Genomic DNA, 26,592 nt, shown 5'->3' on the forward strand with positions numbered 1-26,592 from the left:
TTTGTCTACAGTATTTGATTTTCTCCTCTGTTTGATACTAATGTTTTGTGGCTGCCAGTAGGGGGTGGCCCTGTAACCATAAGATCAAAGCAAAGGCTCAGGTGATGTCATGGGCTTCAAGGCACCAGTGTGGGGGTTGGGAGGAGGTAGGGACGCACAAAATTTTCACTTCCAGCAGACTAATAATTAGCTGACTACGGTTGATGTTCAATGCAACACTGCATATATTAAAAAAAATACACAAATATTATGAAAGTCAAGCACTTAATAAAAATGAAACAGCATGAAAACGTTTAAGTAAAAAATGAAATATTAGTAAAAACTCCAATTAAATAATACAAACAAAAAATCGATAAGGACAATTCAGGTTGATTCAAATGAGGGAAACGGCATTGGTCACTACCAACCACACTATGTGTCTCTACTCAAGTCCTTTAACCAGAGTCTGCTCCGGTGTACTGCATGTAGATTAAATGCCAACTAGTTAAATACTTTATCATGCTGCTGTGAAGATCTTTCTCATGTTGCTCATTATAAAAAAGGCCACACTATAAAATACATTTAGAGTTTACACATTTCTTGCACTATTTACACAGAATTGTATACAAAAAGTACTTGAAACTTTGGAATGCCTGTGCAGGATGTGCTTTACATGACATCTCAATTAGCCACTGTTCCAGAATTAACGGTAGCAAAGTTTTTTGGAAGAACAAACCTTTAAAAGCGTATTGTTTATATAAATTGATTCTTTCAGTTGTCTAAAATAACTTCTCCTAAAGGTGAAGATTTTTTCCATTATCTTAAAACGTATATTTTTATTTTTTGAAAGCTTTAATAATAACGTGATCGCTCTAATGAGACGAAACATGTAATATTACATGTATTAATACAATAAAATGTACACCCGTTTGAAATTCTGTACATATACCTACCATATCGACGTTTCAATTCGTATCTTCTATTGTAAACCATTACTGTCTTCGTATTGTATACATTTTTTTTATCTTTTGCAATTTATGTCTTAGTTTTCTGAACATTACTTAGTGTAGATCTGAATCCTGAAAGGAACTAAACCAAACCTTTTTTTCAGATCCGCAAGAGCGGAACGAAACAGTTAAGAGCTAGGGCTTGAATTGGTAACTTTAAGATACAGGATTAGTAACAATAAAATCAAGACAGTGTTGTCCCTTCGGAAATGAGACAAATCGGGTATTCTAATTATGCAACAGGGTACGGTTGGCGCTGCAAATGAATGCTTATTGTGTATTTCAAGCTATCCTGCACCCGGCCAGTCTTGGCCACCTAAATATAAACAAGGCACCTCTGTTGTGAATATTGCATGGACGCCCCCCTAGACTGCCCCCGGAGCAGCACAGTTACCCCGTAACTGGCATGAAGGCACGTAGGCAAACGGAACGGATATTTTATCTGTCATCTTTCAACGCAACGCAAGATCTGAAACGCAGTCCTGCAGGCTATCACTACCGAAGCATCACGTAGAAACCTAGCTCACGTTAATTATATAAAACCCACTTTCCTACCGCAAGTTACAGCCTATAAAGGGTGCGCTCTTCTAGTTCATTATAATGTATCACAAGCCCCCTCTCTTCAAATCAAATTACGGTTAAGGTTACTGAATGAATGAAAAAAAAAAAAGCAAAGGTAAGCTCATCATCAAAAGCAAGTACTCACGTGTTAAAATCATTGCTGCTTCCTTCACTTTGCACATTTACAGAATCCACAATACCTGCCAGCATATAAATTCTGTAGTTAACCACAGATCTTTAAATTGAAAAGGTCAGGAGATTACGCCGATGTTATCCATTATGTTAGCGCTGCTGGTAGCAAGCCGCACGTAGCAAGTCTCTCTACTACGGCAATGATTTAACTTGTTAAGAAAAGTAATTTTTCAGCAAAGTAGCAAATGCAAAAATGAGAAAAGCAAAAATACATGTGTGCATTCCTTACACAGAGTCCTTCATTAAATAAATCCACTTTCACTAGGAGTCAAAAAAAAGAAACGTCAGAAAAAGAAAAACAAAAAGTTTAATGACTGCAAACTACCCGCCCTCCAGTCACAGAATAACAGTGAATGAATTGGAAAGATGTCGTGTATAGAACAGTAAGGCCACGCCCCTTTTTGGACTCTACTAACTGAGCGAACTAGGGAGGTGGCTAACTCGAGAGCAAAAAAAATAAAAAAAACTTTCTGTAATGTTCGTTAATCATACATAACTACACATAAGATGTAATACTAGTTTTTTTATATAACTTTTTTTAACACAATCGCAGTCACAGAAAAAACGAAAAACCGAAGTAATTGGATATTGTATTATTCCCTTTCTTAACCTATGGTTCAGACGTAAAGAACAAAACTTGAATTTAAGTTCAGGAGGGAATAATACACAAATAAGGATTCTGTGCTACTTGTTAAGTGTTGTACACGTGCACTTAAAAATAAAACTGTATATAACACTGTCAAGCTGCGCTGCAAAATATGTTTGAACCTAGTAAAGCTTTAAGGTCAAATAAAATTAGCTAAGGATATTTGAGGCGACGAGCTTGAGTAAAGAAAAATGTACAGAAGACCTGCAGGTTGGACTATCGAACGTGGGTGTCAAAGAGGAGACCTTTAGAAGTACAATAAGCAAATGTCAGCAAGTTTTTGGCAGTATATACCTTGGCATTTTTTTCAGTTTGAAAATTCCTTGCATTATTTTCTAAGTTTTAGTATTTGGTGTTAAAGGGTTTATTAAAGGTGCTTTGTAATATATTGTATATGTATCTGCCAAATGTAATACATTACAAGAAGAACTACCATCTACTATATCCAGTCCTCTCTGAAACAACTGGTTTACATAGGATTGCTGTCACTGTCATGGTTCACTGTTTGAAGTCTCTGTTTCTCAGTTTTAATGCATTGTATTGCAGGGCAAAACATCAGCAGAGTGCCCTTATGGCTTTCTCATCGCTGCATCTTAGTTAAATCCTGATGCTCTGTATATTCAATTAATTATCATTATTATTCATGGTGGCTCCAAAATCCATACTAACCCCTACTTTTTCTTCTGTTCATTTTCTGGTTTTCTGTGGTGGCGATCTGCTCCACCACCACCTAATCAAAGCACCGTGACGTCCTTACATTGATGGATTAAAGGCCAGAAGTCCATATGACCATCATCATCAAATTCTTCCATGAGAACTGTGAATACAATGAGGACTGATTGAGGTCATTTATATTAGGTAGAATGCCTAGAGGGGGCTGGGCGGTCTCGTAGCCTCGGAACCCCTGCAGATTTTATTTTTTTCTCCAGCTGTCTGGAGTTTTTTTTTTCTGTCCTCCCTGGCCATCAGACCTTACTTTTATTCTGTGTTAATTAGTGTTCCCTAATTTTAATTATTTATTTTGTTTTTTTTTCTCTTTCTTCATCATGTAAAGCACTTTGAGCTACATTGTTTGTATGAAAATGTGCTATATAAATAAATGTTGTTGTACAGTAATACTTAATCTGGATTTTTTAGGCCTACAGAGTGGGTCTTTTGACCTAATCAATAAAGCTTTGAACTGTACACCACCAATTCGGAACTCATTCTCCAACATTGGCTCATTGTGCATCTCTAAGCATGTCACTTAACCCGCATCTACATATGCATCTACAGCACTATATTTCTGCATTTCTTCAGCAGTTTAAGGTGTTATTTATTGTGTTTTTGGTCTGCTTCTGTACAATCATGATCTTTAATCTTTAGAGGTTAAATGATTCCTAACAAAATCATTTTCATTATTTTCTTCTAAGACCATTTTCAGATTTATTTAAATATCATGAAAACATTAAAATACAAAGAATATTTGTTTTAACATCTGACTGGGTGTTACAAATATGACTGGATAAGTGAACAAAGACCAGCCACAACAGTGATGCACAGTGTATGGATGAATTCTTGTAGATGGTTAAAGAGAAAATGTATCTTTATTTTGCCAGATAATGGTTTATTTTATTTTTTAATTACAGTTTTATATGTCATTCTTCCCATTATAAACTATGATAGACAGAACCCTGTAAAGAATTGATTTCTGCATTCTGCCAGACCCCTTCTAAATTTTAAATGGACTAAGTAGGTTAAGAAAATGGAAGGATAGACTATTGCACCCCATTAACAAGTTTGGAGTGATGTAGGCTTATTTTGAAGATACAGACTTACATCAAAATATGGGAATACATTAAATTGGTTAAAGTTAATGGGAAGAAGGAGTCTATTATGGTAACAGAAGAAGTAAGGGAAGAACTAGTATTGCACAGAAATGCTATCCCTTTCCAAGCCAGGTTTATACAAGCTACTTTTAGCCACACAAGGCCAATTTCAAAGCTACAATCCAACTGTTCAACAAGTTTTTGTACCTATGTCACCAATTAAAACTTCGGAAGTCTATGCTAGCATGGGGAGGACATGCAAACAAAGCACCTCAACACTGAAAGTAGTTGGGACACATGTGATAGGGTACTACAGGATCAAAAAATGTTATTCTGTGACCCAGTGATCTGTAATACTAAAGTAACACAGATATGCAAAAGATGAACAAACACAATGTATACAAAACATAATCAGTTACATGTAAATGTGAAGCACATGTGAATTCAGTTTCGCTTGTGTACAGTTTTGATAGATCTCAATGTTTAGCATACTTTTCTTGGCTGTGTGTTATATTCTGACAGTAAAGAGCACTATTACATTGAGTTAAATCTGCCCAGGAATAGGCACAATGCTGTTTATATCTGCCTTACAGGAAGTGACGCAGAAATGCAGGCGAGACAGAGGAAGGCTTGTAGCTGTGATGGAGCCATTGCAGTCTTTATGTGGAAACCAGGTTAAAAATGTCTCAGCCAGGCCTCTTCCTGTAATTTATCTCACTTCCTTTTAACTAGCCAGGAAAGGCAAAGAATGTCAAAAGTGGCTTTTGTTTCTTAAGACTTTGGTTGATGACTTAAAGAAAATGTTCATTCAATTTAATATTTTGTATGAATAAATAATATTTCGTTAATTACGTAGTATATCCTTTTATATTATATCTTTGCTTGTTATTTTTAAGTTTAGGGAGGTAAATGTACATTTAATTAATTCTGAAATATTTTTTCTTTTGTGCTGTCTTCCTGAGCAAGGCCTCTCATCTTCATGATGCGCCTTATAATGACCTTAATTAGTCATTAAATATTTGTCTCATCTCTCTCCATTTGCATATAAATAAATATTTTGTGTCAATTTAAAATAGAGCAGTGTGCAGTATTGTGGAGTCATACTTTATTCTTTGAGATAAGCATACTTTTGAAAAAATCTAAGTAAAATAAATGACAGACTGATGGACTGACTGTCATAGTGTAAATGGCAGTCCGATCTGGTTTGTGGCAGTTTAGTAACCTGTGCAGCTCAGTGTAAGGATCACTTTTCTTTATCTTTGGAAAGATCTGGCAAACGAAGCTCTGTTCAACCTAGAAAACAACAAACAGTTGCCACCTCATTGAACCTTCACATTCACACTGCCTACATTAACTGTAATTAACTGCTAACTTTAAAGACAATGCATCAGCACAATGTCATTTTCACCTCTTGGTAGCAGACTGAAGTTTTCATTTTGTATGAATTTATAAAACTTGTGATGTAATATCATATATTTCCTTAAATCAAAGATAATGTCACCATGATATTCCTTAATTCGCTTTATTAGATTTTTTTTGTTAGGAGATATAAAAATAAATATGCTTAAATAAATTATTCCCTTATTTTCAAACAAAATGAAATGTAACACACAAAACAATAAATTTAAAATTAGAATTCAATTTATTTAGTTTGTAAACTTGTTAAATCCAAGTCGGTGCTTGTGGATTGCTAGATCCTATCAAGGCAACATCATGCACAAGGTAAGAACCCACCCTGGACGTGACGACAGTGCATCACTACACATGTTTATACACACATACATTCACTTAGTTCAGACCAGTTTAGAGGCGTAATTTAAACAAGAGTTTACATCTCTAGTATGTAGGTGGAAAAGCATGCCAGGCCACAATTTATAAAAGCTCCATCAAATTACCAAATATGCAGCTAAATTTATTGGGGCTAACATAGATGATTTGGAAAGTATGTGTCAGAGGGCAATGTTAAAGAAAATTGAAATCATCTCAGTTGATGATAGACATCTACTACACAAACAACTTAATTTTAGTCAATCAGTGAGTTTAGTTACTTTAAAAACCCACACAAATTGCTCCATAGAAAAGATGTAACAAACATCTTTTTCAAGATCTAAACATTTTAGGTTTTTTTGTGTGTAAGTTTTAACCTTTTCTATCTCAATTTGTTTGATTTATTTCATTTCTGCTTGCAATTGGACACAATTTAGAAGCCTAATCGCACATTTTCTTGTTGTAAACAAGACTATTTAAAAACATTGAACCTTGGGTTCAAATCCAGACTCCTAGAGTTTGAAGGGCAGGACTGCTAACAACTATGCTGTTGTTTGTGAAATACATTCTAATTTGTCGTAATTATGCTTTACAGTACACATGCTGTGCAATGAGAAATTTTGTTTTTAAGAGTATTTATTGACATTTATGTTAGTTCCACTATAAATACAATGTAACATTCTACAAAATCCAATTCAGGCTTGCTGAGGACCAGATGACATCCTGGTGGTAGTGGATGCAAGGCAAGAACTGACACTGGACAAGAAACCATTCCATCTCATAACCAAATAGTGGACACTCATGGGTTTCAGTTTAGAATCACCAGTTAACCTACTGGAACCCACTAAGGTCCTCTGATTCTGGCAATCTTGTTGTGCCCCACACTAATCTTCACTCCATGAGTGACAGGGCCTTCAGCTGTATAGCGCCCAGACTCTGGAATGACCTACTGAAATTAATCAGGTCAGTTGACTCCATGAATTCTTTTAAAAAACAACTCAAAACTCAACTGTTTAGGAAGGCTTTTAGCTCTACTTGACTTTATTACCCTTCTCTCAGTTTACCTCTCTGTCAAGATGCTCATATAACCTGTATGTGTGTGTGCTATACCATCAATTCTGTTGTCTGTTAGGCTTTTCTCTGAATTTACTGTCTTAATCTTCTTTATTTATTTATTTGGTTTGTACAATGCTATATACCGTATACCCTGCCGTCCTCTCTTAAACTCTGTGAAGTGCCTTGAGCATGGGAAAGGCGCTATATAAATAAAATGTATTATCATTATTATTATTACTGGGCATATCCAGAGAAAAACACACACAGACACAAGAGAAAATGCTAACACCACACTGACAGCAACTGGACCAGAATTTGTGTGGTAGTTGGAAACATATATGGAATAAGAAGGATGCTGGGTAAGTCTGTGATAAGAACTGCTGCCTCACAGTCCCAGTATCTTGGGCTTGGATCCCATAGCAGTTTGCTCCGTGGAGAGTCTGTGCATTCTTCTTTTGTCTGTTGTCACACGCATGCAATTAGGAGACAGCTAAAGGGCTTGAGTAAATGTAATACTACATCAGACCAGGGGGTGGCAGAGTGTGCTGACTGTCTCTCTCAGTTCCTTGCAGGCTTTTCCTGGAAAATCTTGCCAGGTCCTGGTACATCTGATGACGTCACTTCCGGCTCTGGCACTTCCGGCTCAGGCATAGATGACATAATTTCCTCCCCCAGCGCTTAAAACCGCTATCTTACCTGCAAGTAGTCAGTTCTGTTTTGGACTCAGTCTTGTGAACATCTCTGTTCAGTAATTTTCAAACTTTTGCAGCCAGGATATAATATATGGGTGGCTACCCCAAACCTTTATAATGTCTGGAGAGTATTCCTTCTCACACTGTGTAGGTTTTCCGCCAGGTACATGCTTGTAAGGTTGATTGCTAATTATTAATTGACTCCATGGACAATGAACTAGTGTTATCTCAAAGGTTCCTTCTTGTTTTGCACTCAGTGATGCCAAAATAGGCTCAGGTCCCTCATGCTCCTAAATTGGATTAAATTAGTTTGGGAATGCTATGTTGTATATTTAATGTAATGGATCCACTTTTACTTATGAATAATTTTTCTATATTAAACATGCGCAGTAAATATAAACTCAGTGTGCAGACTCAAAATTAGATTCTATAAAAAAATATGTTTATACATAACTAATTTTATTAATCTGCGTATTTTTTTAAAAAGCATATCAATAAGGCATTGGTAACCTGTACACCTATTTATTCTGGTTTTCAGCATTGTAGAATTTCAAGACCTGTTTTAGTCAGTAAGTTTGTTATCGCAACTTTCCAAAACAGTTCAGCCTAATGGAGAAGTGCTAAAAACAGCAAAACTATGTCACACCATTTGCAAAAAAAAAAAACTTCAACAATTTTAAACATTTTTGAATAAATCTGTGTACATGGAGTAAAATAATCAACTTAGCTGAATGCCTTACACATCCAACTACATTTAGAATTATTAAAATAATGATTTAGCACAGAGTTATTCAAAAATGTATACACTTAACATATATGTTATTCCTGGAAAGATAACATCTATGGTATATACCTGTAAAATCTACAGTGGTATGCCAACAGAAATCTTCCTTTGACAGTTAGGTTTTCATATGTATGTATGGTCCCCAGCTACATATTATACAGGACTGGTTACAAGGGGGTTGGCAGTCCTATTATATAAAAGCTATGAGTTAGGTTTTCTGTAACACCTTGGGTAACTAGAACGAAGTTAAGGAGGACAGCGGGAGGACTTCCAAAAGGCATTACTGACTCTGGAGGTAATTTTGGTGAATTCTCTAAAAGTGGTCCTGGGATATGCCATAGAGGCCTATTCTGCTAAAGCATGTGTCCACTGCATGACTTCTAGTCAAAGGGGATGTCAGAATTGCTGACAGTAGTTGCTAATCTTGTTACTTGAAAATGTAACATTACATGATTAGGAATCATAAGGGATGACAAATTATAAGACTCTGTGGCAACTTTCCAGCACACATCTAGATTCTGAAATTATCGGAAGACTCTCTTTTTTTGGAAGCCAGTAATGTGTTGCCTAACCATGCTGTATGAATGCTTTCCAGGTATCGCATGCTTAGGCAAAATTGATGCTTTTTTTTCTCTTTTTCATTCTGTCATGGTACGTTAAACACAAGACATCAAACAGTAAAGCCTCCGTTCTGTTTTCAAGGTCTCAAACATTTGTTTCCCCTGTTTCCTTGTGGCTGCATTGTACTTCTGTTTTCAATTCAAGAATACAACTAACCCGCACCTGGGATTAAAGACAAAATCAAATACTCAGACTGGTTTAAGTTACTGGGGATGTCAAACTATACAAAACACATTCTTTGGAGCATGCCATGACTGCACAGGACTCACTAAGATTATGCAGATTAAGTCTGTGATTGAAAGTCATGTAGTGCATGTTGGACTCATTTGAGTCAGGGTAAGGCTCAATTAGTATGAGAATAAGAAACTGGGTGATTGTAGAAAAGGTTACAGGAGGTGGGAGAGAAGAGTGCTTGGTTTCATGCTGAGGTGGGAAGTTGATCCGCCACTCCTCCTTACAGACAGTGCAGGAAGGCCCAGAGTGGAGACAGGTTATTGTTTTCCTTTTCTTTACTTTGTAATGTTGTTACTTCTTCTGTTTGTGCCTTGTCTTGTGTGCTTTAATTGAAATGAAAGTAACCTTTTTTATAACTTTAGCCTTCTTGACAATTATTTTGGAGTTAGGGATAACCTGAGAGTACTCCCATCTTCCACTGCAGATAGATAGATAGATAGATAGATAGATAGATAGATAGATAGATAGATAGATAGATAGATAGATAGATGACTGGTTATTTGATTTACTGAATACATTTTGGGAATTAGGACTTGTGTGAAAGGCCTTCTTGGTACAGGCACTCTAAAATAAAATCTTTTATGAAGTTCCATTTTATCCCAAAATTGTAATAATAATGCCTGCCACAGACATGCTTATGAACACACTAAATTTATTTGGGTAACTACTGCAGAGGAAAGTTCAGATTCATTAAACAAAGAATTCATGAAAATAGACTCAGTTGCTAAGGAGAGGGTACGCGTGGGGCATAACATGTAAAGGGTATTAGACTACCATGCTCAGTTGTGACACCTGGAGAGAGCAGGTCATATCACTCTGCAACTTTGTTTTAAAGATGATATCATTGTGCGTTCCAGGCATCAGTTAAGCAAAGGCTTCATGATGATAGACTCAACAACTTCAGATGAGAAAGATTTTGACATGGTTACGTAAACACGTAGATGCCAGCTGATCCATCAGGCACAATCCGTACATCACACATTTGCTTTCTCATTGCATAGTATAACTAGTAAGTTTACATGAAATCCAGTAAGGTTAAAAATGATTGATCTAAATGTATTTTCAATGCATATCTCTATTACAAAGAAACTATTTTTTACCCTTACTCCTTTCAAATGTCAATAGCTTTTTTATTTTAAGTTGTTACCTACTTGTGTTCAAGTGAAGGGGTTTTCGCGCATGAATGAAATAAAACAGCTTCCTGTTTTTGAAACCTAAGGATGCAAGGAATGAAAAGCTGGAAAGACAGAGTAAAATGCAGAGGGTGCAAATGCTTTTATCTCTGAAGAAAAAAAAAATCAGATAACGAGATGGTGCCTTAATGATACCATAGTTTTCTACGCCCCAGGGAAGACTCACATAGCAATGTTCACAGGTATGAGGTCACCGACTGCAAAAGAATGATACTAATGATGCAGCTCAATGATCATAATACATTTGTAACAAATACTGTATTACATAGATCTGTTAAAATCCATCACTAAGATCTGTGAATTAAAAAAATGCAAGTATTTGAGATCGCATTTTATAAGTGCTAATGTGCCTAATGCCTATACAAGCACATCTATTTTAATTGATGTTTAAATGTAGATTATAAAAGATTTTGAACCCCACACCGGCTCATTGTTCTTTTTGAGCGTGCATGTTCTCCCTGTTTAATCCCTCTTGGTTCTTCAGTTTTCCTACTACATCCCCAAAGACCTGTCAGATTAATGGGAAATTCCAAACTGAACCTGCATGTGTGGTGTACATGAGTGGGCCTTAAAATGGATTAGACCCCCACCCACCCACATGTCCATGGATATTTCCTGCCTTCAGTCACTTTTGTTTTTCTTGGTTTTTTTTTTCTTTCTCTTTTTTACAACACAAAAATACCAATTTATGTAGTTGCCTTCATATTTATTTGGTCTGCTATGTAGTGGAATTTAGATTTTTACACACAAGACTGTATTTGGAGAACAGACTCATTCATAATTTGACATTGGCTGTATATATCCAGTAATCCAGATATATCCATAACTGGATATCTCCAGTTAAAGATGAAAGTTTTAAATGAAGTTTTCAAAAAGGAATCCATGTTCATCAGTCTCCATTAGAAGCACTTGTTATGAAGATTAAGAAAAATGTAATCTGATTATCATGCAAGATTTTATTATCATAATTATTCTGATCACATATGAAAGTCTTTAGAGTGTCAGCACCAAAGATTCCCATCTTCCCCCTTGATCTGAGTGCATAATTTATATTGACTCCTGGCTGAATGCAGATTTTTTTTCCCCATGTCGTAATTAATATTTATACTTTCGTATCACACTCATAAGAATCTATGGAATTATTCAAATGATTTTAATTATATATTCTACATTCAAACAGATATGCAAATATACTTTAAGATTCTGTCTCTTAACGTATAAATTTAATTTTATGACTGAGGAAATAAAGACATCATTTCTTTTTGAGTACTGTGTTGTATATCTTTTCCATTGCTGTGCATTGTAATTATACTTATATTAGGTGGTTAGCCCAGTTTAAATGAGTTTATATGTGTGAGACAGCATGCCCATCAATTGGTTTGCACCCCAGGTCTTCTGCCATGCAGAAGAGTCTGTCTACTGCTGGCACTAAATTGGACTAAGCAGATTATGAAAAAGGATAGGTCATACATTTCATACATTTGACAGTATCTTGATAAAGGTAAAAAACTGCACCATTACTCCAGGAGACATAGCTCAAATTCTGGCCTATTTATTGCTGGTGTGGGCTTTTTTACATTCTCCCTGTGTCTGTATATTTTTTGAGAATAATCCAGTTTTCCTCCAACATTTCCTCAAGATGTGTGGGTTATGTTGATTGGTAACTTCAAATTAGCCCTAAATGAGTGAGTGTGGCTGTGAGCATAAATATACCCTGTGACACACTAGCACCCCCAATCTAGTTTTCCACCCACATTGCAAAGATGTCTGTGTTAGGTTAATTGGTGACTTTAAATTAGCCTAGAATGAGTGAGTGTGGCCATGAGCATGGGTGTGCCCTGCAGTGAACCATCTAGGGTTGATTCTTACTTGCACTCAGTGCTGTCAGGAAAGGATCCAGTACCTTAACCCTTGAATTAGATTAAGTTTTTTTTTCCCGTAAAAGTATTTTTAATTTGTAAAGTATTACACCCTGCCACATAGTTTTGTAGTAAAAGAAGGATAAATGATTAAATTAAGAAGTCTGTTACCCTTGACTATGTCCCAACATTTACTCACTGTCTATACGTCTCACCCTCATTTTTAGGTTGTTGTTCTTTCTCTTTCTCTTTTTCTCTCTCAGTTGGTCTTATTGCAGCTCTCTACTGGCAGGGCTCCCAGTCACTGCTGCCCAGCTACTCAAGTTCTTTCAGAATTTTGCTTCCCAGCTGGCGTTTTCTGTCCTTTGTTATGTACACATTACTGGTTTGCTTCTTTCCTTTTCATGGTTTCCTTTTGCTGCTAAAATTTAATTTAAAAAAATCTTGTGCTGCCCTGTAGGTCTCTGCAGTTGTGGCCAGCCCAATTACAAGCCCGTCATTTCTCCATGCTAGTTATTTGTCCGTTTCTCAATTCTTGCTGTGGAACATGTTTGCCCTGACAATCCATATTGCTCCCCTGTCTCACTGTTATTCTGTTGCCAGCTGAAGATACACTGTTTAAGAAAAAATCCTTGCGGCTTCTTATGCTTTGTACCCCTCTGATGTCCTCTGGATCTTAATAGCTCATTGTGACTCGATCACCTCTTCATTCACTATAGGTTTGTTATGTTGCTAATTTATCATCTAGTCCTAAGTTTAAGAGCTTCTTGTGCTCTACGGCCTCGTCCACACTACTACATTTTCATTACAAATTACATTTTGAAATGAAAACAATCTCCATTCACACTAGTACATCTCCCTCCATACTAGTGTTTTCACATTGCTTATGAAAGTATCTCTGTGCACACTTAATTGGCCGAAAATGCACATGACAGACATTCCCCTACACTGGGCATGCAGGCATCAGTGCAAAAATCCTTGAAGCAACTCCAGTGGTCACAAAATTTATTGTAAAACTCTAGCAACCACTAAGTTATTTGCCTTTTGCACATGTATGCAGCTTGCAAACTGTACAAAATTCAATTTTGATGCATACAGGTAAGCAATTCAGAAAGCGCTGTGGGAAGCAACTTTTTTGTGTCCACTTTATTAGAATATGCTCTTCTTCCATGATATTTGACCATTCAGGGAATGAGATGTTATAAAGAGCAGGATTCAATTATGGGAAGGGGTACATAAAAATTAGAGCGCAATTAGGGTCTGCTTTTTCACAGGTCTACGTTTTTGCCCATCCACGTTGCAACGCCAAACCAGCGTTTTCAGAAGTACGCAGCTCAGGAGAGCATTTTGAAAAACCTTCCTTTTTGGGGGTGTAGAATGCTGGAGTAGTGTGAATAAAAGGCAAAAGACTGACGTCAGTGTTTTTCAAGAAAAATGTGGTAGTGTGGACATAGCCTAATTTTATTCCTAGTTGCCAGTTAACTTGTACTTTTGTTTCCAGACACTCAATTCTGTAGCATGTACAGTACAGTATATTGAATAAAGAGATCTGTAAGTAAATGGTAAAATTCTAATAATAACTTAACCTGAAATCACAATGATAAATGCTTAATTTTCAGGACTGACTAAAATGTTTTAAAACATGTAAAGTAATAAAATTTGAAAGAACAGACATTGGGAAATATTAGCTTTATAAAAATCTAGTACACGTCTGGCCATTTTGATCTTCATAACAGAAGATCAGTTTGTTACAGAAAATGGAGAGAAGAGCTTCTATACTGATTTCAGAACTCAATATAAGAGTGTTAACTATATGAGGAAAGATCAAAGAAGCCGAATATTTGCAGAATAAGCAAAAAGGGATAAAAAGGTGACGGTGTTTGTAAGGTAGATGGAAGCTCTAATTATAAAATGAGATTGTTGATGTAAAGAGACAGGCATGAAAGAGAGATGATCAAGAGTAAATGTTTCAAAGAAATGCAGTATTTCTTCCTATAGTGGTCTGTATGCAGATAATACAATTTACCTACCAGTTTATCAGAAAGTAGCTTAATAATGAATTTCACATCTTTTCTTGCTGATATTTTAAAAACATTACAGGAACAGGAAATGATGAACAACATCAATGTGAGTGGCCTGTTCTTGTAAAAATGTTCTTATGTTCTTCTCCTTATTTCTAAAGTGTTTGTTATGATTATGCCCTATTTTCTCCATGCATGTTCCAGTTTAATTAAAATGTTGTTAACCTGATGGGCTATTTTTATATTCCCAGCCACCAGATAATAAATGTAAAGTAGACATGGTGAACTTGAAATTTTGATTCTCAAATTACTTGCAGTTGATTGTCTTTTATATATATATATATATATATATATATATATATATATATATATATATATATATATATATATATATATATATATATATATATATAAATACATCAGTCACATCGGACATACAAATTTTCAGGTGAAATTAATTGATTTTACATATGTTCATAATTAAGAACACATTCTTCATGGATGCAGAGCTGAATTGGAGCAGAGTTTGCTTACATATATTTCTACCATTTATCACTCCATATTATATCACAGAGTGAATACCATTTAATAAAGTCACTTCATTTAGAAAAAAAAATCTGTTTTAAGAGAATATTTGCACCAATAAAGTCCTACAAAAATAATACATCAGTTCTCTGTGCTCTTTTCATTTAAGTTAAATAATTACTTGATTTGTGTTTTCTAAAAAGATACCAAAGGGAAAACTGGTAGCCTGCTGATCAAAAGTCAAGGAAAAATGTGTGCTCAGATTGTGAGATATAAGGCAAAACATTGCTATCTTCTATCATCTAGATTTGTCTTTAATGCAATCAAGTGAATGCCCACATCAACAGTGAGCAGCACCAGCCATAAGCACATTGTTGATTTTTGGACAGGCCTGCTTTCAGCGGTAGACATTTCAGCCGTTCCGCTCAGTTTCACATGCTCGTTGGTTCAGACTTCCTCATCCACCATTGCAAACACTGAATCTGATAACAAATGTAGTCATCCATCTCTCACATTTATCCATCAAAGATGTGCCGCCCTGCGTCATCAGTCCTGCATTGAGTTTGACTCCTAGTCACCCATTGATTTTCACTACGATACTGCTTTCTTAGCAGAGCTTACATGTTCTCTTTGGCTTTACCATTTAACAACACTGCAAAGCTAAACTGAACACATTAATATGAAATTTTTGTAATTGTCTATGGAAATATGCAAAATTCTATTTATTTACACTGCATATGTTATGTTTCTTAATGCACCATTCCTGTGACCTTTAACTGATATTAACTGTTCTCATACTTCAGATGAAGTGTAGTGTTGTAGCGTGTTAGCCATGTTGTTTACATCTTACCTGAAGAAGAGGCCTGAGTTGCCTCAAAAGCTTGCATATTGTAATCTTTTTATGTAATAAAAGGTGTCATTTTGCTTGACTTCTCACTGCATTCATATGAAGTGTAAAAGTTCACTTCTGCATTTTGCACTTATGACCTTCCTTTGTGCATTGTCTTATGAAGTCTTTCTTGTGGCATTCTGCTCACAAATGTTTAAAACTGCTGATTGCAGTTTGCTTCACATAATGACAAGCTAAGCTTGGAGCTGGCACTCCAGCTGGATTATGTCTCAAATTACCAGACGGATAAATAAGTTTGATGATCAGAAAGGGAAAAATGCACTGCATGCATTGTCTTCGGGTTGTCCGGAAATGTAGGAAGTAGTATTGTTGCTCATAGCCTTTACAATGCTGAACCAACTTAACACATCTATGATGTGAAGTTCACACAGATGTTCATGTGTGATTTCCTGTGGCAGTTCTTTGCATCTACCAAAGACCAAAGACACAATGTTATGTCCCCTTTGTATCTTGACTATGCTAACTAATATTCTGTTTATTTACGCCCATTGCTGATAAGCAAAACACCTGTAACTCTAAAAGTAACTCGTGTTTTTCTCTTTTTTGCCAACCATCTATGGGTGGGTCAGCCACATATTTACTTATTCATTTATTTTCTGAACTTGCATATTCCAATACAAGTTCATGATTTCCTGAAACTTGTAATGGAATCAATGGACATTCGTCAAGAGTCAAAAGGTGGACATACACCCATTTTTACATTGCCAGCCAACCTAACTTGCACCTATTTGGGATGGGAAAAGAAGCTGGAGTAAGTGAAGTGAACTTACACAGACATGTGAAAAATGCATAATATAAGACCATGCCAAAGCTTACATTTGAAGACTAAAATTTAGAGTTGTGAGGAAGCAGAGCTAACCACTGCATCCCCTTGTGTTGCATGTTGTTTGGATATGGAAGTAAGAACTTCACTGTACTGTGTACAGGTGACAATATTGCTATTACTACTGCTACTACTACTAATACTACTATGCTGCCCGCTTTGCCTTATAGGTTGGCTAAATACAGGAAACTGAGTGGATGCTACCAGGCAGCCTAATTAATACAATATGCCATATATTTTGAATACTAAAAGAGCTTGCCTGTACGCATGTAATTATCATGTTGACTATATATTGTGTCTTTCATACTTAACACATCCATAGTAAGATGAAAAATAGTCTCCACATTTAATGCTTCTGGAATATAATGTTGAGCTATGTGAAGGTACAAGGGAGGAACTGGAAATGAAATTTGAGAAGTGGAGAGATGATCTGTAGAGACATGGGATTAAGAGAAATAGAATAAGAAACTCAATAAATATTCTGCAACTGTAGTAGAGGTGGTCAGAATGGAAGGGTGAAGTTGGCAGTAGATGAGTTTGAAGAAGTGGTGTACTTCCAGTACTTAGGATCAAAATATTTAAAGTGAAGGATGGCTAGAGGTGGAAATTAGACAGAAAGCAGAATGGAGAAATAGGAGAAAGTGTGTCAGAATACTTTGTGGAAAACAGAAAGCTGTCAAACAATACAAAATAGCAGTGAGACCCAAAATGTGGTATAGTGCAGAAATCTGGAGAACAACTACAAGGGAGACGAAAGAATGGAAGTCCAGGAAATGAAAATGCTACAGCTGGTGTGTGGAGTGAAGAAAAAATGATTGAGAAGGAAAAGGTACAGCGGGGAAGCTTAAAGTAAAGGGATATTATGAAAGATAATAGAGAGAAGAATCAAGCTGGCTGTTCATGTATGAGACAGGAGGGAAACAGAGTGCTAAGGAGAATATTAAAGAGATGGAGTTGCCAGGAAAACAAAGAAGAGGATAACTGAAAACCATATGGAAGGATGTGGTCGTGAAGGGTATGCAGGAGATGGTCAGAAAGAAAATGTGAATGACATTAGATTGCATCTTATTAGAAATAAAGAAGAAGGTTAATGAAGAGAAGTTACATGTCCAAGAACCCAAAATGAGAAATATCGGAAAAGCACCTTTTAAACTGAGTACAGGTAGTCCCCAGGTTACGGACATCTGACCTACGACATACGAACGGGGCTGCAGCTGTGACACATACGCCTAAGTAACTGCTGCTCCGTCATCTTTGGCCTGGGGACGCTGCAAGAAGTGGCTGGATGGAGGCTGGAGAGGGGTGATTTCGCTGCCCGTGCAGTGTAGTGTCCCTCTGGCGGTTTCACTGCCCGCCCACCACACACGGCTGCCTTGTTCGTTCTCGGTGGGCGGTTGGTAATGCTGCAAGCGGTGGGTGGATGGAGGCTGGAGGGGGGCAATTCCACTGCTCGCGCAGTGTAGTGTCCCTCAGGCGGCTCCCGGCGGCAAGCGGTTTCACTGCCCACCCACCACACACGGCTACCACGTTCAAACTCTTGGTGGTCGGCTGGTAAATGCTGCAAGCAGTGACCCTGTTGTGACTGAACTGAGCCCATTGAGGGTGAACGGAGCGGCGAGGAGTAGCATTGTAGTGTGCATTGGATGGCTGCCTATTGAATGAGGGCGATTCACTACCTGCCTTTGGCCGCACCATGTTTGTTCTCGGTGGGCAGAAGCTGCAGGCAGCATACTGTAGTGGAGGTGAGTGTGAGGTGGGCTGGTGATGAACCGCCCGTCGATGCCCCCATTCATTCTCAATATCATGCCTGCTTGTACTGTTATGTACATAGCAGGAAGTTGTCTCTTGTCAGTACATCAGACTCATCTTAATCTTTTGTCTTCACCCTTCAACAATGTCTCTGAAACACAAATCTGATGCAAGTGCTGGTGATACAGTAAAGAAGAGAAAAACCATCACAATTGAAAATAAAGTAGAAATAATAAAAAGGTCAGAGAGAGGTGAAACTCCATCATTCATTAGCAGAGCACTTGATTACAGTCAGTCAACAATAGCATTTATTAAATTTATGTACCTATTCCGACTTACATACAAATTCAACTTAAGTACAAACCTACAGTCCCTATCTCGTACGCAACCCGGGGACTGCCTGTATTTGAGACTTAGAGTGATGCTAGTGTTAATAGCAAGATAGATAAATATCTTAACAAAGTTTGTCACTGAATAAAAAGGAAACCAGACTATTACAGTCATCAGCTAATTAATAGGTGGTATGGTGGTATAGTTTTTTTTTTTCCTGGAGAATCAGATTTTCCTCCCACGTCTCAAAGGCCTGCATATTTAGGGTTGGTTCCTGCCATTCACCTACTGACCCCACAGCCCCAAACTGGATTTAGCAGGTCTAATAATGGACATATGTAATGTTTTCCATGGGAATAGATTTCTCCATTGTGGTTACTGGTTTCTTATAGTCCTTACCAGGTACGCTAGTACACAAAAGTGAAGTGAGGCTGTACACAACATAGAAATAAATATTATGTAATGGTTACTAGGCAGTACTATTCTGAAGTAGAAACTAGTCCATTAAATAAATCAGGGGTGGAGAGATTTGCTGCAGCTATTTTTTGATTCAAACAATATTTCTTATGCCATCTTTCTCAGTTGGCATTTGTTTAAAAAGCTGAATGACCCTGTAAATACTGTAGTTGTTGGAATTAGAAGGATATCATACTTTAAACAAGCTTATATGTAGTAAAAGGTACGGAGATAGGGATTACAGGTCTTAGAATCTGGCATGATTCGGTGTTGTACAGTAACTGTAAAATGGACATCTAAAGGGTGTCACACACATGTGCATGGGAGGCAGCTAAAGGGCTTGAATAAGGACAACTTCGAACCAGACCGGGATGTGGCAGAGTGCACTGATTCTTTTTATCGCTTTTCTGCAGACCGCTCACAGGAAATTCCACCTGGCCTTGTTGACGTTACTTCACGAACTTACGAACTTATGGATGAAGACCTTTCGAGTTCCGGCCTCTCTGATGTTATTTCCGGGCCCGAGCCTATGGTTAAAGACCCTTCTGATCCCGGCCCTTTGGACATCACTTCCTGTACTGGCCTTTAAAAGTCTCCACCTTTCCCTTATCCCCTCAGTTCTGATTTGGACTCCGATTTGTGCACACCAGTGCTATCATTTGTTTTCAATTTTGCAGCCAGGAAATAATATACGGGTGGCTGTCCCAAACCTTGAAATGACTCTTGTTCGAGTTTGTGACAAGGGGTTATATGGTACGGAAGCTTGGTGTGAGTGAGGGCTTTAGAAGCAGATTTTTTTCCACTGGCTGTTAACCTCGCTTCACTTTACTTTCACTCTGTGTATGCTGATGAGTATCATGGCGGCAACATGCTGAGTTTGGCAGACCAGGCCACTATCTCCTCAGCAACTTCTTTCAAATCTTCCTGGGAAATTGCTACATGCTCTGAGGTCAGTTGGGAGATATAAGCTCTCCAGTGTGTCCTGGCCAGGCCCTGTGCACCTTCTAACTGCATTCATAAACCTCAAATGGCTTGTCTGGTTTCAGAGAAGTAGCAGATCTAGTACACAGTCCTCCTGTATTACTGGTATCCTCACCTATCATGTAAAGTGCATCCAGTGACCATGTGCAGGAGCCTCATTGCGACAACTCGTATTTGCAGTCTCATTTCTTTCAGTCAGTACTCTGTTATGACCACAGGTACAGACACCAATGTAGAGTGATTGCTAAATTCCAATTTTATTAAATCGACTTATCACCCGCTTTACTGCCATAGTTTGCGGTACAATGGCCGCTAAAGCTACTACTCGCTGTCAGCTCCACTGTCATTTATGAACAAAACATTACTTTACTTGGACTCCTCCAATTGGACAGCTTCTAATCCTTTCCCTTAAGAGAAGTACAGTAGCTGCAAGAAAAGTAGTCACTTTTCCATAAAATGACGATGAACTCAGATTTGAAAGGTTCTAATTTACATTGCAACCACATTACATTCAAACCATTAAAATGAATGCCAGGGAGCACAGTCCAATGAGGCCAAGAGAACAAAATCATATGTAAACAGATCATGAACAAGTGAGGAGACAATACACTACCTTGAAGAGTCCAACACCCACATTAAATGGACTTAGCTATTTACATGAAGAGAGAATTCCAGCAATTCAAGAAAGATGGACTGAAGGCAGGGCAAGGGCAGATTTGGAAATTAAATTTGGCGCAGAGCAGTGGTCCTTGATTTTTATACCTTAACATGAAGCCAGTTATATTGGTCATAATGGTCTCTTCACCTTATTTAATACTAGGAGTTTAAATAATACAACTTAAAATAAAATTGCTTTATGTTAAATTTTAAACTAAAGTTTCTATATAATGTTTTACAAAGCACATAATAGTTATAGTACACTTAAATTTTTAATTATATACAGTAGTTTGGCAGATATATGTTTAAAAGGTAGTTATTTGAAATATTTTAAGAATACAAATTAAGAATTAATGAATTGCTTGGAAATACAATACAAATTTTAAATCAGATATTCAATGGTTTGCATAAAATGTCTGAATCAAATTGCCACCCTAGTCAGTCTTTACTTTTAGGTCTCTTTTTTACAATGTTGTGTAAAAAAAAGCAACACTACCTTAAAAAGTCAATGAGCCTGAATTTGAGTCAGTCTAGTCCTTTGTATTTGGGGGCCAGTAAAGAAGAATCAATACCCAGTTGTAATGTCTTCTATGGGTCCTCACAATCAGATGCTATTCTCATTGTTCATTTATGAAGAGAATTAGTTAGGACTACCCAAGACATTGATTAATGGCCATTTAATAAACTACTACAGCTTTGTACTCAAAAGCAAAAGGGACCTTGCTATTCAAAGGAACTGAAAACACATTGACTTTTGTCTCAAGTTGAAAATAAGTGCTTTCATGTCTGATAACCTTTTTTGATCCTTATTTGTACAAAGATGGACATTTTAACCATTCATTCATTCATTCATTCACTTTCTGGCATCACTTCTCCAGCACAGAGTCCCAGGTAGAAGGAATCTCTCCCAGCCACGAAGGGCACAAAGCAGCAAACCATCATGGATAGGATCTCAGTCCATCATACCACTTGCATAGGAACAATTTACAGATGCCAGTTAACCAAACGACATACCTTAACTTTAAAGTAGAAAACCAAAAACTTCATGTAACCATTCAGGAAACAAACTAGAATCCATACAATGTGAGGTGGAATTATTATCTGCTCTGTCACTAAGCTACCTTAATTTATAAATCCAAACTTTTCTGGTACCCATAGAAACCAATGTGGTATAGGATGCTGGTCCATCATGGGTTATACTCACACTCACACACATAACAAACAATTTAACAGGGAGCAGAATGATAGAGTGGCAAATTCAAAGTCCAAAATATAGGATCTGAAACCTGGACTTATCACTACTTGGGTGAGTTTTTCATTGGGTGTTTGTCTGTTATCCCAAGATGTACACATTAATTTATTTTGTGATACTAGTTTTTACTTAGTATTGAATGAATGTGTGCCTTAGTGTGTTCCATGCTGTACTAGTACATTAGTTTCTGCCTTGCACTGGAGACTTTCTGCAAACATCAAATAAAAATGCAAATTCAATAAATAGACAGATGTAATCAACAGAGATGTTTTTCTTTGGATTTCAGGAGGAACCAAAGTGGCCAAGAAAAAATAACAAGGATTTAGAGAGGGCTGCACACCCAATCTGGGGGATTATGGGCCAGGATAGGCCTAGCACATGAGAGAAATCGGCCCTGGACTGGGTGCCCAATTCAATTCAGACCAAAATACAATATAATAATGTGAAAGCTCTGTTTTTCATAGCTAGGTCATAGTCCTTCTTATACTGTACAATAATAAGATAATAACCATCCTCCCAAAAATCAGATTGCATATCCATGTAGGAAAACATAAAATATACAATTAAAAAACATTTTATAATATTGCTAATGAGAAACATGCAACAGGGCATAACATTCTCCTGTCTTTTAAATCCAATTCAGAAGTTTAGGGTTTGGAGTGCAAGAGAATAAACTAACCTTAAAGTTTATAAACTTCATAGCTTAACTTAGTATATACTAAATTTTTATATAATTGCCCTAGTGATTCTGTGATTAATTAATTTTGGAAGAAAAAAAAAAAACTGTTTTGAAACATAACAGATGAATCAGGGACATATAAACGAGCCAGCATTGACTGGAAGTAGCTGGTTAGATTCTGAGCATTTGCAAGGAGAGGTCACATTCAGGGTGTAAATCCCTCTCTAAAGAAAGGCTCCAGTTGTTTGCAGCATTAGCAAGAGCTGTTAATAGTTTCATTCAGACAAAACAAAGAAGTCTGATGGGTCATCAATGATGTAGGCTGTCGCCGAATTCACTACCTGCACAGACAGAGGTGTCTATGTGTGTGCTAAAAAGTGGGGGAAGGGTAACAATACCCTTTTAGCAGAAATGCTCCCTAGGTGACTAATTGGAGAAGAGCTGCTAATGAGATAAAAAGCTACTTGTTACCCTAGGTATGCTAAACATTTTGATCCTCATACAATCATTTTATACTTGCTGATGAAGATGATAGATTAGAAGCTAAACTGTATTCATAAAAAATGTGTTAATAACTTAATTCAACAAAGTACATACTGTACAAATAAGTTAATACTATATACAGTGGCATTCATAGTAAAGCTCAGCTCAGTGGTGTAGCCTGATTATGAAGCCTTACCAATTCAGAAAAAAAAACTTCTTAGCCACTGGTTTACCTGAGGTGAGCTTCATTTCAATTAAATATCTATTATTTCAATAAAAAGTGCAAAATAAAGTGTGTAAAATATAAGGCAATTAACCACTGCAGAATGTCTGCAGGTATAAAATATAATGCATAGCCATTTATGTGTTGTTGGAACAAAAGTAATTCTCCATCAAATATTCTTTTAATTATTCAGTGCACTTTGGATAACACAGCATTGCATAATAATTAATAAAATCTGCTTAATTCAGTTCAGGTTCACGGGAGTTCAGTATGGGGGTGTCAGAGAGAATCCCAGCAGCACTAAACAGATAAGGTAAGAAACAATCCTAGACGGGGCATCAGTCCATCACAGTACACACTCACGCTTGGTCCACACAGAGGCCAGCTTTGAGTAACTAACCTGTACGTCTTTGGACATATGAAAGTAAAATCCACATAGAACAAGAAGAACATGAAACCTCCACATAGAAAATGATCAATGGTGGGATTCAAATCTGCCATTACAGCACTACATTATTTCAAAACCTGTCATCAGGCAATCATTGTATTACAGGGGCATGCCATTATTCAGTTCCTGTCCTGAAAAACATACTACCAAATGGTTCATGTTTAAAATTCTAGACATGCGGCATCAGCCCTGCTGAGTGTGTCAGACTCCAGACATTTAGTCCTATTTGAGTTGCTGATCAGTCATCAGACTCCTACGGTCACGTGGCAGAGGTAAGAATCAGCACTTTTTGGGTTGTGTCTCCGACTTCAGCCATTGGCCACCCATAAGTCTTGTGTTAGGCCTTGGGAAAGAGCTTTTTTTGAGCTATGCATCAAGAATCGAGCAATAAGACACCTTTCAGTCCTCCTTCAATTGCATATAAAATATGTAATATCCGATATCTATTAATATTAAAGATGTGGAAGATGAAAAAAAAGTTGGTGGTTGAAGTTGCTCCACACAGTCTATGTAAAGCACTTTGAGTAGGTTACAAAAGTGTAATATAAATGTAATTAATTATATTATTATGAAAGAAAGAAAGAAAGAAAGAAAGAAATTATGAAAGAAAGAAAGAAAGAAAGAAAGAGAAAGTCATAAGGATTCAGAAACCATTCAAGCAGATGCAAAGAGGAAAGCGCTTTATTCTTACACTTAAACTCACTCATAATTAGGTAGTTTTAGACTGACCAACACTCCAGCCATGCTTATCTTTTGATGTGGAGGGCAACAGGAGTAAGTGTGTTAGCCAATGTCCCACTGTGCTATCCAAAAGCATGAAGCCTCATTTATTTATATTGTAACAAGTTTACTCTTTAACTATATTATTCTTTACTGTGTTATTGACATTAAATTATTTAAAACAAATTAAGATTAGTTATGATTTACTCCAACCAGAAAAGAAACAGAAGAGGATGAGGGTGTCTGCTTCTAAGATATAAGAACATTAGAAGTTTGAAAAATGACAGAAGACCTTTCATTTCATCAGATTAGTTTGGTAAGGTAATATCTAAATTGTCCAAGTATCTCATCCAGATACTTATTAAAAGTTGTCAAGGTTAGTTCCTGCATTGTTCTCAATGCTGCCAGTATGGACTTACAGCTTCCATTAGATAGGTTGAATAATGGTTGGATGGCTCTTGTAACCTTCCCTGGCATGGTGGTCTACTTACTGCATCCATGGCCTCTTTTTTTGTTCCAGGATCACTCCTTTAGCTGTTGATTCAAAATTAGTCTGTTATAAATTGCGTTTAAGTGGATTTAAAAGAAATGGTCATTTTGATGGCACACTTTCCAGGCATGGTTCTTGCTGCTTGTTGCCGCCTAGATGGTCTTAAATTCCTTGGGGTCCTGAGCTGGATATAGTTCACAGTTTCCTGAGCTTTTTTTTTAAAAATGATAAAATTATTAGTAATTTTCAAGTTATCTGATACTTCCTGTTTTCCTAATGTTACATTTTTTAACATTCTTTGATGTACCTCTAAGATAAAATCAACACATACTATCTTGCAATGTTAAATCATTTAATGAAATAATTTTAACAAAATACATTTTTATGTAATAATCTGTCTTATGATGGTATTATCAATGTTAAGCTGTTGTAAAATTGAGGTATTTCTGCACATGATTATTCTGCGATTAGTATATTTAAAACTCTGTAATACCTCATTTACAACATGGAAAACTATGAAATAGTATTGAAAATATCCCAAGTAAAATACTGATGTTAGCATTAATAACATAATGTTGTAATTGTTCCTCATACTAATTTTTTTATTTAATTCAAAGGGAATTTAGGGGAGTTTAAACAAATGCCAAGGTGTTTTTTGCCAGTCTGTTTTTTTCCCTATTTTTTACATCTTGCTCACATTTTAGTACAGTATGTGATAGTGTTGCTAGTTTTAGCAATGAGAGATGGGGAATGGCAGGTAAACAAGATCCTTGAACACGATGCACAAGGCTTTCTACTACAGATGAATTTCAAGCTCATACACTGTAGAATGAAAAGAGGACTTGGTATGACCCTAAGTGTTCACATTTTTTTCTGAAAGTATTAAACTTAAAAACCCATTCTTATGTACTTAAAACACCGCTTAATCTTCTGGAGCATCTCTGTACTTTGGAAACAATGACAATTATTGAGAGCACAAAATCTTCCACTTGATGGGGCACACTGACTGCCAACTTCCTCAATTTCAGATGAATAATTAAGCCTCTCTTCAAACTTTAGTGAAAACTAAACTTTATTGAAAACACAGGTTTAAAATGCTAAATTTATACTATAGTATCAAAGTCATGATGACTACTGTGCTTTCTTGACTTATTTCACATTTTTAAAACATTCACCATCTTCCCGGTGTCAAACATATCATCAAGTATTTTGTATCTCTTTAGGATCTCTTTCACCCTATTATGGTACAAAATGTAAAGGTAGTGTTTCAGTATCGACCCTGAACCCTGTTTAATTTAAAAGTTTGCAAAAAAGGTGCATTTATTATGAAAAAATAACACAAATGAGGGATGACAACATGAAAACCATGCTGTCACTGTGGGAATTCCAGTATGAATTTTGAACCCTGCCTACCAGATGCAGTACCTTGCCTACTTGTCTACTTCC

The 26,592-nt window shown here is 36.7% G+C and overlaps 1 protein-coding gene across 2 annotated transcripts in view; it reads right to left on the reverse strand.

Moving 5' to 3' along the window:
- dlc1 (DLC1 Rho GTPase activating protein) overlaps positions 1–26,592 on the reverse strand; it is a 166,891-nt gene that overhangs the window by 36,731 nt on the left and 103,568 nt on the right. The window contains exon 1 of one of the 2 annotated variants that reach the window (XM_039750906.1): positions 1,693–2,088. The exons of the other annotated variant lie outside the window; for it this stretch is intronic. Coding sequence (XP_039606840.1) covers positions 1,693–1,729 — 37 coding nt within the window. The 5' untranslated portion in view covers positions 1,730–2,088. Of the gene's footprint in view, positions 1–1,692; positions 2,089–26,592 lie in introns of those variants that run through there. 2 annotated transcript variants of the gene reach the window in all.

Source organism: Polypterus senegalus, chromosome 4 (genome assembly GCF_016835505.1).
Source record: "Polypterus senegalus isolate Bchr_013 chromosome 4, ASM1683550v1, whole genome shotgun sequence".
Taxonomy (NCBI): domain Eukaryota; kingdom Metazoa; phylum Chordata; class Cladistia; order Polypteriformes; family Polypteridae; genus Polypterus; species Polypterus senegalus.